The sequence below is a fragment of the Limulus polyphemus genome, unplaced genomic scaffold, assembly GCF_000517525.1.
Source record: "Limulus polyphemus unplaced genomic scaffold, Limulus_polyphemus-2.1.2 Scaffold5574, whole genome shotgun sequence".
Classification (NCBI taxonomy): domain Eukaryota; kingdom Metazoa; phylum Arthropoda; class Merostomata; order Xiphosura; family Limulidae; genus Limulus; species Limulus polyphemus.
This window is the reverse complement of record NW_013671184.1, coordinates 48,053-60,668: the sequence shown is the minus strand read 5'-3', so window position 1 is coordinate 60,668 and position 12,616 is coordinate 48,053. Positions and strand designations below refer to the sequence as shown.

The window sequence follows — 12,616 nt, the reverse complement described above, 5'->3', positions numbered from 1 at the left end:
AGACGTAACACTATCAACAAGTTGATATATCCTATCCCATTGTGTTTTGAAAGTAGGCAAAATTCTGGGAATTGTGCCGCGTGAATTTATCTGATATTGATGATGTCAAAGTACTCAAAGTACAGTAATACTTAAACATGAACGGTGATTCATTGCTTTATATTCGGCAGGTTTCTACTTCAGCTGCTAACAGTAGAATAACGATAGGAAATAGGTGTAAAAAGATTAGAAGAAACTCTCAGGAAAATTACTTTGAACTTTACTGACCATACTGAAAAGAACAGAGTACTGTTAATTTTGTTTCTTCTAATTTCTAACTCATCTACTAGCAATAAAATAACTACAGAAAATAAATGTGAAAAGGTGAGAGCGTAAACTCTAACCATAAGTACTTTGAAATTTTGTAATCACTACCAACCATACATTTTATTTTCCACCTATATTTTCGTTATACTTTGATTACTTACCTACAACCTGGAGAAATAAGTATAATGTTACAGTACAAAAATAACAAATAAAATAGAAAGCTTTACTGAAAATAAAAATGTTTGATATTTGATTACAAAGTTGTTTTTTTCATTTGTTTTAACTGCTTGTTATTATAAAAGTAACTAAAATCATAAAAAGATAAAGTTCAGATAATGAAAGAAAAATAATAATAAACCTTCATGGGGTATATGCGGAAGAAGCTTTTGCATTACGCTGTTAGTTAGGGTCATGTCAGTGCATATGTGCCATGTAATTTTCAATTTCTGTTGGGGTACTTTTAGTCAAACACAGTTCAAAGGTCAATAAAACAAAAATTAATAAATATAAATTGGTTTATATTGTTCAGAGATTTCATCTATTTAGAATAAACATTTGTGGTTTGCTATTACAATTTTCAGTTATTCTGGAACAAAAAAGTAACTTAGATTTATTTGTAATTTTTATGATGGTTACAAGGTCGGTCAAATTGATCAACACCATATAGAGTTAATATTGATAAAATAACAGATTAAATATAAAGTTTTATTTAAAAAACGTTTGATGATTATCTAGAAAGATATAGAGATTATGTAAATGAAACTTGACAAATTTCAGATAAAGAAAAGTATTTTGGATCTTAAAATCATAATTACTTTGTACGTTGGATAGTCAACATTCCGAATGAAAGAATACACGAGCAAATCTTCAATTAAAAAATCTTAAAACATAATTCAAAACCAAGATATTTTGTGTATGAAATCATTGTAATGTTTACTAATAATCTGCAAAACTTTGTAAATACTTGCATACAATTTCAAAAATTATAGTACAATTACTCTCATAGATACTTTCCTGGATTTCACCCAGCATGTAATGGAAGAGATAACCTTAGATATATTCCTGTGGAGGACAATAATGGATGAAATATTTAATTTCTTAGTGTACAATTGAGGTTGAATGTATTCCTATGAGTGGAAGTCATTGGTGAACTATTTTATGAACTTATACTTTATCAAATTTGAATAACTTTCTATAGAGTTGAATGATTACTGAAGTTTTTAATGTTGTTATTCTTTATTGAGCCTTGATGTTTTTTTAAATAAGAATAATTAGTGAAATGGCAAGCTAATGGTTTATAGAACTTGGATATTTTACTATGTAGGAGAAATATTCATAAAATATCTAACATACAATTTAATAGATTTAAAGTTTTTGTGCAAAGGAAAATGATTGTCAGTAGCCAGAAGCATGTTAATAAGTTTAGTAATCATTTACCTTCACAGAAAAATATTATACTTAAAAAGCTGAATTAAAATGCTTCTGGTTACTGAAACATGAATACTTTTCAGCCAAGAGTATGAGTTGTGAATATTTTAGTATACTTGTCATAAAAAAAAGGTGAATAATTACAAAAATGTAACATTTTGCTAATGTATTAAGCATAGATAGAGAATGAATGATTGATTGCTGAAATGTTTAATCTAGTTGTCCCCAGCATGTTACCCACAAATCTGTTTCAAATAGTGGTTCTTTGACAGTGAGCCACTTAAAGAAAAAACTGTAAGTTATTATTGAAATATAATAGAATCCATACTGCACTCGAAACCAACAGCTATGATTTTATGCACTCTAGTTTCCTTATCACATGCCTAGTTGACTTTGCACTGCACTACACCACAAGAACTACTTGCTGTTTTGTCACATAGGCCAGGATGTGGCTGACACTGTTTTCAGTTCTGAAGTTGGCTAGCAATTTGAAGTAACTTTAATTTATTGAACTTTAATATTTTTCTGTGGAACAGAATGATAATAAATGAATTGTTTCATTTACTAATAGTTTATTCATCTAATTATATTGTTCTGTGGAGGATAATTACCAGTAAATTTTTAAATGTGTATGTAGATATTTTTCTGTGAATAAGGATGATTGACAGTTTTTAATATACTTATATCTAGTAAGACCTGAAATATTTCTCAGTAAAAGATATTCATTGACAAAATGTTAAAGTGCTTGTACATGTAGTTAGAGTGTAACTAGAATAATTTTTGAATTTTGTAATGTGCTATTAGCTAGTGGAACTTTATTTTTTCCTGGGAAGGGAATTTATATGTGAATTGTTTATTGTATCTAAAGTTATGTTTTGCTATATTAATGTTTCAAGTAATTATGAGTAAATTTGCTACTGTGCTTGTATTTTGTTGAACATTGAACATTAATAAATATGTGTACATGAGAACGAAATATTATTGTTTGTTATACTTTTTAAAAGTTGAATATTTCATTTTGTAGGAATCTTTTTACCCAGTTTTTATTTTCTGACACTATCTCAAATATTATTTGTGGTATTCTGATGGGTAAATTATTTGCTATACCTTTGTTAGTTTAAACTGACTGGATATTTTTTTTCTGTAGAAGAATGATGGGTGAATTGTTTGCTGTTCTTGAACCAGAACTTATCAACTTCATTTCTTACTATGACAAAGTTGATGGTTTGTAAGTAATGAATTTTTTTAAACAGTACAGAAAAGTACAAAATATTATACACAAATAAGATATAAAATGTAAAAAGTGTGTCTTGCAGGGTTTGTATTCAACTTAAATTTTGATAGATCTGTTTCATTTGAAGGCCTTAGAAGCTCTAATTTTGTCCAAATACTTTTATAGTTGTCAAAAGTCCTTGAAAATCAAGGACAGATCTATTAAAATTTAAGTCGTCTCACTTTGTTTTGTTTTTTTTAAGCATAGGAGTGCTAAAATTAATCTAAGACACATTCAGTGGAATATGTCTTCATGCTCCGTTGATTTGAAGAGCATTACATAGCCTTCATTGAATGTAGTTGTTCATTATATGTGAAATATAATATGCAAAAAATCCATAGACTTGTATACAATGGAATATCAGTTTTAAATAGCCATCTAAAAGGCAAAAAAAAGCAGTGTATCTTAGGTAAGCAGTGTGCAGGATTATTGATGAATATTGGCAACTTCCATTTTCTATAAGATCAACTTAAAGCTGATGTTTGCAGTTTCAACATAATCATACATAGTGTTTTCTTTTGTTGTTATTGGTTTATATTTTTTTTCGTTTTTGATCATCCACCACATTCATTCAAACACAAGTGGTCAAAATACTAAAATATTATGCAGATCACTGAAATGTGTAGTCAGTAGAGCTAACCAAGAGGTATTGTTTTAATTTGTGATTACTATAACTGATATTTATAACCCTTCGTTAATAAGAAATATGTATTTTTGTCTTTAATAACTTATTAAAGATTTGAAGATTATCCTTAAAAGTTTTTCTTTTTGTCCTTGAAAATCTTGTAAAAGTCCTTGAACTTTACATTGAAAAAAATTCAAGAACTTTCAAACACTGAATTCATTGTAGAAATATATAAATGTGTGATATATATAGATATATATACATATATATAGTGACTGATGACAACTGAAATATTAGTCAAAATCTTCTCACATAATAGAAAATTCTGTAACATTTATTTTAATCACAATATTTTAATAATCTGGAAAAACCAATTAACTTGTACTATTTGTCCCTTTATTTGTGTGAACCAAAGTTCAAATAAACTAAGCAGTAAAAAAAAAGAAATCAAGAAATAAACCTAAAGTTTATTCCATAGTGAAAATACCAAATGATTAGCTTTCATTAATAGCACAATTTTTTATAATCAAAAAATTAATATGCATAAAGGGTAAATATTATAAAAAAGTGGCATATATGCTGCATAATGTTTGAACATGTGTACCATTTTTTTTTTTCACTGTAGTGAAATGAACAAGGAACAGTTTTGAGCTTTCATAATACCTTACAAAATATTAAATATAGTTTTTGTATTCTTAAGGTTTACAACTTCTACTGAGTATACAAAAAGTAATGAACAAACTTGAACTTTTAAAAGGATTTTGCACAAGCTCATTTGCCAAAACATTAGTGGCAAGAGATAGCTGTAGAAAATGCTAGATGGCCTTAGATGTGTTGAGGGTTGGGTGGATGATCAGGTCTTTATTAGTTCTTTCATAATGAATATATGTCCTTGACCAAATCTATTCATGAGTATTGCTCTCATAAACATGGATTTTTGATATATATATTGAGTGCTTTGTGTTGATTTCTTATGAACCTAATTGTTAATGAAAATAATACCTCAATAATTTTATTAAAAGAAAAAGATGTGAAGCCAAAAGTATTTAGTTCTTCATGGGTATTTCCTGTGCGATGTGTTTTATAAACATTGAATGTTTTAAGTCAGAAATCCGAGGGTTGGAGGGACAAAGACTGATTGTTTCTGTAATACTTATTTAAATAATGGAATATTTTCTGCAATAAAGTACTGTCTGACTAACTTTTGATGTTGTATCACTGTGCATGGACTTGCCACACTTCCTAAATATATTAGTCAGTTTTTACTAGGGATCAACATTTGAGGTCGAATTCAAATTAGTACCAGTCCTGTTAGGTACCTCTATATGACTAGCATTGACACTTAATTATTCTCCACACCTGTAATTGTTCAAGCATTTTGTTGAATTTCTGTGTATACATAGGGTATATATAAGCAAAACTTGCATTTTTAATTGAGATTGGTATGCCTAGGTTTTAACTCCCTTATCATTAACTTTTTTATCAGTAACTGCAATAGCTAAGACACAGATTAGACATTGAATAAGTAATAAGGACACGAACGGGAGTATATGGATGCTCAAAATGAGGAAACTTAATGCAATATCACTCAACTCATTGAATATATCTGAAAGTCAGATTTCCCATTTGTGGAGTCACTATGAAACAAGTGGCAAAGCCAGAATACAACATGATGGGAGACAGAAATTAATTACAATCCCTTTGAAAGATTGCCATATTCAAATTAAATCACATCCATGACTTGCCACAAATAGTTCCCAACTGTAAAATTACTTTCAAAACATAATGGGTTAGACTTTTCACACAGGCAGTTTGCAGATGGCTTCATGAAGCTGGTATTGAGGCTCAGACAAGCCTTGATTCTCCCATATATCTGATGTCCTGGCAAACTAAAAAGCATTAATTTGGGTCAATGATTGGATATCACTCCTTTTCACTAAAAATTCCAGATTCTGTCTTGAGTATGGTACCAGATTACCCTGTGTCTGAAGATAATATAGTGAATATTTCTTGCCACAGCATGTTGCAGAACATAATAGATGTCATGGTGTTGACTGAAATCAACATAGAGGGATGAATGGACCTATGTATCATTTAGAAAGGCACCTTCACTCTAGTTAGGTAACAATTTGAGATTCTCTTTCCAATAGTGAGGATTTGTGCTGGTGCAGTCAGGCCAAACTTCATTTTTGGATTATGACAATGTATACCATCATTGAGCAAGACAGGATCACCACTGCTTATCTTGAATTGACTATCAAGATCTCCCGATCTTAACCGTTTTTGGACATTCTTGTCACATATGCTACAGAAAGTGATAATACCCATCGAGTGCAATTGAGGATTATACAGGAGCTGGAGTTCCTCATCCAAGAATACATGGACTGAACTTTCACAACAATATCATCAGTATCTGATTAGTTGGATGTGCAGGTGTTGTCAAAGTTTTATTGTGCCTTATCGCTAACAGATGTGGTATTCATCATGTAAAAACACATATGGAGTGGCTTTTTGAAAAATGTACTTTCAAATTTGGATTTTCACATTTTTTTTCATTTTTATCAGCTGTTACCAATATCTTTTTAATAACTTTATGAACACTCTTTTTGTTTTTGCATAATCTTGCAAAGGCTAAACTGTATATTAGGTGACACAGACACCTGCCATGTGTGTACTCACAATCTCTTTGGAATATCTTATCCAGTTATGAAGATATTTCGATAATGATTTTCATTATGACAGAAAAATGACTCAACTTCCTTCTGGTGTAATTATGTTTGATGTCCAATAATAAATAGATGGTAAAATTTCAATTTAATGTTTTGTTAAAATCATCAACTGATTTTAAGCAAAATGTTATTAGCTAACTTATAGCTACTTCAAAATGTTTACTAGTTTTGGGTAGTCTTTCTTTCCATCAAATTGGTTATTTTTACTTAGCTATTTACATAAGTGAACAAAATATTTAAAAAAAAGCAAATATGCACTGAGCAAGTGTATACTATCTTAACAAAATAAATCATTCAGTAAATGGCAAAGTATGAATCTAATCTTTGTTGGAAATCTTGATTCTTAACAAATGTTGAGTAGTATGTATAAATAGTAGATTTTGTCATCAACAAGTTGTTTTATGTTTTTTCAATTTACAGTAATTTGCTTTTAACTTCTTTACTTTGGATAAAAGTTTTGGTCATAAAAGTGACATAGGATCATTTTCATTTCTGTATAAATTTACAAATAGTAAAAATATAATTTCTACTAACAACGTATACTTTCTCATGTAGTGCACAGACATTTTTTATAAAGAATAGTTCCTTAATTTAAACATGAGCTCTGTAATTTAAATCTACTATTTAGTGTGTCAAAATTTGTGATTTTATTTTTTGGGGATCTGAAAATGTTTAACCCTGTGCTTGAACAAGTAGGCTACATTATTATGCATCCATCTAGAAAGTATACTTCTTTCTTGTTAAGTCAGACCTAAAGAACAAAGACAAATAGGTGTTAGGTTTGGGGTCGAGTATAGTAAGTATTTTTATAAGTATAATATTGAATGACAAAAGTATTCCTTGAATATTGTAAACTTTATAATAAACAAGACACACACATTATGTAGCTGTTTAGAAATTGTATACAAAGTTTCATTTCAGAAGAAAGTAACAGTTGGCTAATATCTTTAATGTATGCAATTTTTTTTTGTAATTTGTAATTTTTGTACATTAATTAACTTTCAAGTGCATATAATTTTCAAAATATTTGTATTATTTTGTTTTCATCTAGTTATTCCATGTATCTGCTGGTGAGACTGAGCCAACATGTTATGTCAGCTCAAGATACTGGTTCATTTTTGAGCAAAACATTTGGAAATGCTCTTGTACAAGCCAAACGGAACTTTGACAAATTTATGGTAAATGTTAGCGGAAATTGTATATAACATAAATATAATATAAAGTTTATTTTGATGGTGTTACTTTCTTTTACTTTTGTGTGGACTTTACATTGAATAGAATGTTGTTTAAGTTAGATGATATATGCATCATATTTTATAGTAATAATACATAATAATTATTCCTCTTTTGGAAACTATATTTCATAAATTTTAATTTACATAATATGTGTAATATAGTCTGAATAAAATAAAAAATCTGGATGTTTGGTTAACTGTCAACCATCTTCACAGTTTTTATAATATTATATAACTTAATTATGATATTGTAGATACACGTTGATTTGTTACATGACAACATGTATAAAAAATAGGGAATTATGGTTTTGTATTTGTAAGTATTCTTGAATGTTAAATATTTTCATCAACCACATTAGACCTAGGGTAATTTTGTAGCATGTGTGTCATGCAATGCAAATTCTGAACTTGATAGCTTAGCAAGGGTAAATATTTGAACCAAATACACTAGAAAGCTTCATGGTACTCATTTTTTGAAACATCTGATATGGTTTTCTTCTCAGAAATAGTTATTGTTTTCCAAGATATATTTTGAAAACCCTGTCATTCAAATTTGTCTTAAAATAAGAATATCGTTGTTGAATATTAGTGGTCAGAATAAAAGTAAACCAACTATGAATAACTGTTGTTGAATATTAATGGTCAGAATAAATGTAAACCAACTATGAATAACTGTTGTTAAATGTTAGTGGTCAGTATAAAAAATAAAGCATGTATGAATACTTATTGTTTGATATTATTAATGACACTTAAAGTAAACCAGGTATAAATAACTGTTGTTAACCCATTCACTGTGGCTGGGATGTATGTTTCCTATGCACTGGGAAATATATGTCCCAGCTGCAGTGAATGAGTAAATATTAGTGGTCAGGATAAAAGTAAACCAGGTGTGAATAACTGTTGTTAAATATTAGTGGTCAGGATAAAAATATATTGGGTATGAATAACTTGGTTTATTGCTAGTGGTTAAGATGATGAAAGTGAATCAGGTATGAATAACTGTTGTTAAATATTAGTGGTCAGGATAAAAATATATTGGGTATGAATAACTTGGTTTATTGCTAGTGGTTAAGATGATGAAAGTGAATCAGGTATGAATAACTGTTGTTAAGTATTAGTGATCAGTATAAAAATAATGCATGTGTGAATACTTGTTGTTGAATATTAGTAACGAGACTAAAAGTAAACCACATATGAATAACTGTTGTTGAATATTAGTGGCTGGGATAAAAATAAAGCAGGTATGAATAAGTGTTGTTAAATATTAGTGGCCGGTATAAAAATAAACCAGGTATGAATAATTGTTTATAAGTATTACTGACCACTAATACTTACCAATAATTATTCATAGCTGGTTTACTTTTATCCTGACTACTAATACTTACCACCATGGATAACCACCATTCATTATTAAGGTAAACACCAGTCATTCAGTGATATAGTGGATAAAGTCTTAAAACTTCATAAAAGACTTCATACTTTGCTGGTTCTTGTTTTTACTTCATCCTATTTGATGTGTTTTATGGTTTATATATATATATTAATTGGTTCACTTTTATGTAGTGGATTTTGGTGCTGAAATATCTAATATTTTAGATTAGAAGAGTTACGATAAGACTACTAGTAATTCATTCTTAGCTGATCCAATATGATTTTACTAGAAGAAAAAGAGTTCCATTTGAAATAGGTTTTGCTTTTTTTTAACCCTCTCTCCTTGGGCATCTTTTACTTTGCATGTCTCGAGGATTTTAGTGAGTTACATTCAAAATTTAATTGAACTACAATTTGTTTTTCATGTTGTACCAATTAGTATAGCATAAAATCATAGCTAATAATCCATAACTTAATAGTATATAAGTTTCACAGCCTTTTATCTTGTTTGGTTTTAGAAAATCTAACTGTCACATTGTTTCTATTAGGATTTGTCAATAGTTCTGTCTTATGTTCAATACTATGTTATTTATAACCAGGTGCATTTGAATAATAGGAGTATAAAATGAATTTATATGTAAATTAACTCTCTCAACATAAACTTGGTCAATTTGACCGACCTCGTAACCACCAAAACAAAAAATAGAAATATCCTTAAATTAACCTTTTTTAATTTCTTGAATAACCTCAAATTGTAACATGAAACTACATTCATTTATCCTAAGTAGCTCTAACGTCACAACAGCATACATCTATTTATAATTAATTTTTTTGTTTTATTGCCCTTTGAACCGTGTCTAAATATTATCCGTGTCATTATAAGTTGTAAATCACTCGGGGAACGTGCAGCTCATGTTATGCTATCGAATTACATTACCCATGAGCTGATCCCATGCGTGCCTCATGAACCATTTTAATTATATTATTATTACTTTTTTACCTAATCTAGTCTTAAGTAACATAAACAGATCCATATTTTTAGATTTTATTTACTATTATAATAATAAATAAAGAATAAATATGAAAAACAAGAAATAAAGTACTTACCCAATTTTCTTTTTTCTTCCTCTTGGGTTTACGACGAGAGTTAACTCTAATTTTATATAATATAGATAGTAATGCATTTAATCATTTTTATTCAATTAAATAATGCACCAAAGAATATCAACTAATAACATGCAAAAAGTAGACAAATTCACTTACCTCTCAAAATTTTCCTGGCTTTCTAACTATGTGACAGGAGCCATTGCAAATTCATCCAAGCTAGTCGTTAACCTTTCCACAGGAATGAATCTTTTACTGTGAGTGAAATTGACAATATTCTGTTCAAAATACAATCTTATGCAATACGTTATTTGATTGATGAAAACCTTGAATTTCTATTGGCTATATGTAATATGTAATGAAGCGTAACAAAGAACTATTAACGAATTTTGAAAGAGAGGATATGACAGGTGGGTGTGGCAAGGGGGGTCTAATGTTCTATTTGATAGCTCTGTAATAAAACAAAATTGAAAGCCATAAAAATTATAGTTTGAGCAATAACGATTTTATAGAGAGTATTTTACGTTTAATTTTGTACTTTTTCAGGGGGTAGTGGATAAAATAGGGATGATGACATGCTAATGTGTCTCGTGGTCACACTAGTGGAAATTCTTGATTTTTTTATATATTTCCTTCTAGAATTAAGAATTTAAAACTTGTATACTATTAAAATATGGATTATTAAATAAGATTTTATGCTATTCTAATTGGTATAACATAAACAAAAATTAGTTTAATAAAAGTTTTAGTATAAGACACTAAAACCTTGAGTCATGCTCAGTAAAGGGTACTCGGGGAGATAGGGTTAAATGCTTAGGGTAAAGACCCCCAGTGGCTCAACTGTAAGTCTACAGACTTATAACATTAGAAATGGGTTTTGATACTTGTGTGGGCACATCACAGACAGCCAATTGTGCAGCTTTGTGCTTAACTACTAACAAACAAACTAAGGGAAAAATAGTCTTCTTAAAGTCTGCAGTATATTTGACCAATAGCTAATCATTGACAATAATTATATGTGATTAATGTTGTCAGAAATTAAATAGCATCATCTTGGTATATTAATCCTGAAATATATAATTAGGAACTTTTTGGCAGTGATGAAATGATGGTTTTATACAAGTATTTATTTTTTCTGAGAATTATCAAAATTATCTTTCAACAGCAATCCCAAATGAAGTCTATAGAAGAAGCCAAAGTGTCTAAAAAATCCAAATGTGGGATTTTGCCATTTATTACAAATTTTCAGGTATGTATGATATTACTTCCCTGAAAACCAAATATGAGGAATTGTTTAATTTGAGCCAAAATGATAAAGTTTCTATATCTAACTAAATTTTTACTAACTTCAAACAATATAAGGAAGTATTTTGATTCTAAGGTTTTGAGTATACACTTAAATGTTTATAATGTTGTGTCTGTTGCTAGACTGAAGTGTACAGCAAAATACTATATTGTTTTTTGTGCCATACCTTGCATTTATGTCTATCAACTCCTTTGTTGATATATGTATATTGAAAATGTCTTATGAGATACACTTTGATAACAAGTACTTGTGGTGGGTTATGTGACCTAAAAAGGCAAAGCCTGCAATAAAAGGTTGTGAACATATATTTAGATTTTGGTGTAATAAGTTAATTATATTATATATAATATAATCAAGGCTGTTGTGACCTACAAGTTATAATGCTGAAGAAAATGTTACACATTCAGCTGTCAAAAATTAAAAGAAAAAGGTGGTTATAAAGATGTACTGTATACCATTAAAGAGTACATTCAGTTTAAAGTTTTTAGTTAATAAATTTACTTTATGAAAAATCATATATATGATTATTTTGTTTCTGCAGTGCATTTTTTATATGTGAATTTTATGTACACAAGTTATCTCATTTAGTAAATAACATATACAACATGTGTTAAATATTAGCATTTAAAATTTGTTATTATTGAATTTTTTCTTACAGTAACTTGTACATTTAAGATTCTCATGTATGAGATTGTTTAATGAACTGCTGACCATACTGTTTTCACTTAGAAGTTTATTTCATGTTGTATTAGTTGTCAATACACAAGTAAATTAGGTATGAATAACTGCTGTTTAGTATTAGTGATAATTTTAATGATGAGTATTATTGGTCAGAATGTAAAGTCAAGCTGTTAATACTTGAATACTTTTTATACAGTAGTAGGGCTCAATATAAAAGTAAACCACTTTTTAATAACAAAACTAGTGGACAATAAAAAAGTAGACCAGGTATGAACAACTGCTGTTCAAAATTAGTGATCATTTTAAAGTAAATCAAGAATGAACAGCTGCTGTTCAAAATTAGTGATCATTTTAAAGTAAATTAAGAATGAACAGATGCTGTTCAAAATTAGTGATCATTTTAAAGTAAATCAAGAATGAACAGCTGCTGTTCAAAATTAGTGATCATTTTAAAGTAAATCCAGAATGAACAGCTGCTGTTCAAAATTAGTGATCATTTTAAAGTAAATCAAGAATGAATAGCTGTTGTTCAGTATTAATGATCATTTTAAAGTAAAT

At 28.8% G+C, this 12,616-nt stretch overlaps 1 protein-coding gene across 1 annotated transcript in view; it reads left to right on the top strand.

Annotated features, from left to right (window-relative positions):
- The first annotated feature begins 2,851 nt into the window (after positions 1-2,851).
- The window catches only part of LOC106472743 (exocyst complex component 1-like), a 47,679-nt gene continuing 37,914 nt past the window's right edge, over positions 2,852-12,616 (top strand). The window contains exons 1-3 of the mRNA XM_013933399.2: positions 2,852-2,962; positions 7,413-7,539; positions 11,237-11,320. Of these exons, the coding sequence (XP_013788853.2) occupies positions 2,886-2,962; positions 7,413-7,539; positions 11,237-11,320 (288 nt within the window). The 5' untranslated portion in view covers positions 2,852-2,885. The remainder of the gene's footprint in view (positions 2,963-7,412; positions 7,540-11,236; positions 11,321-12,616) is intronic.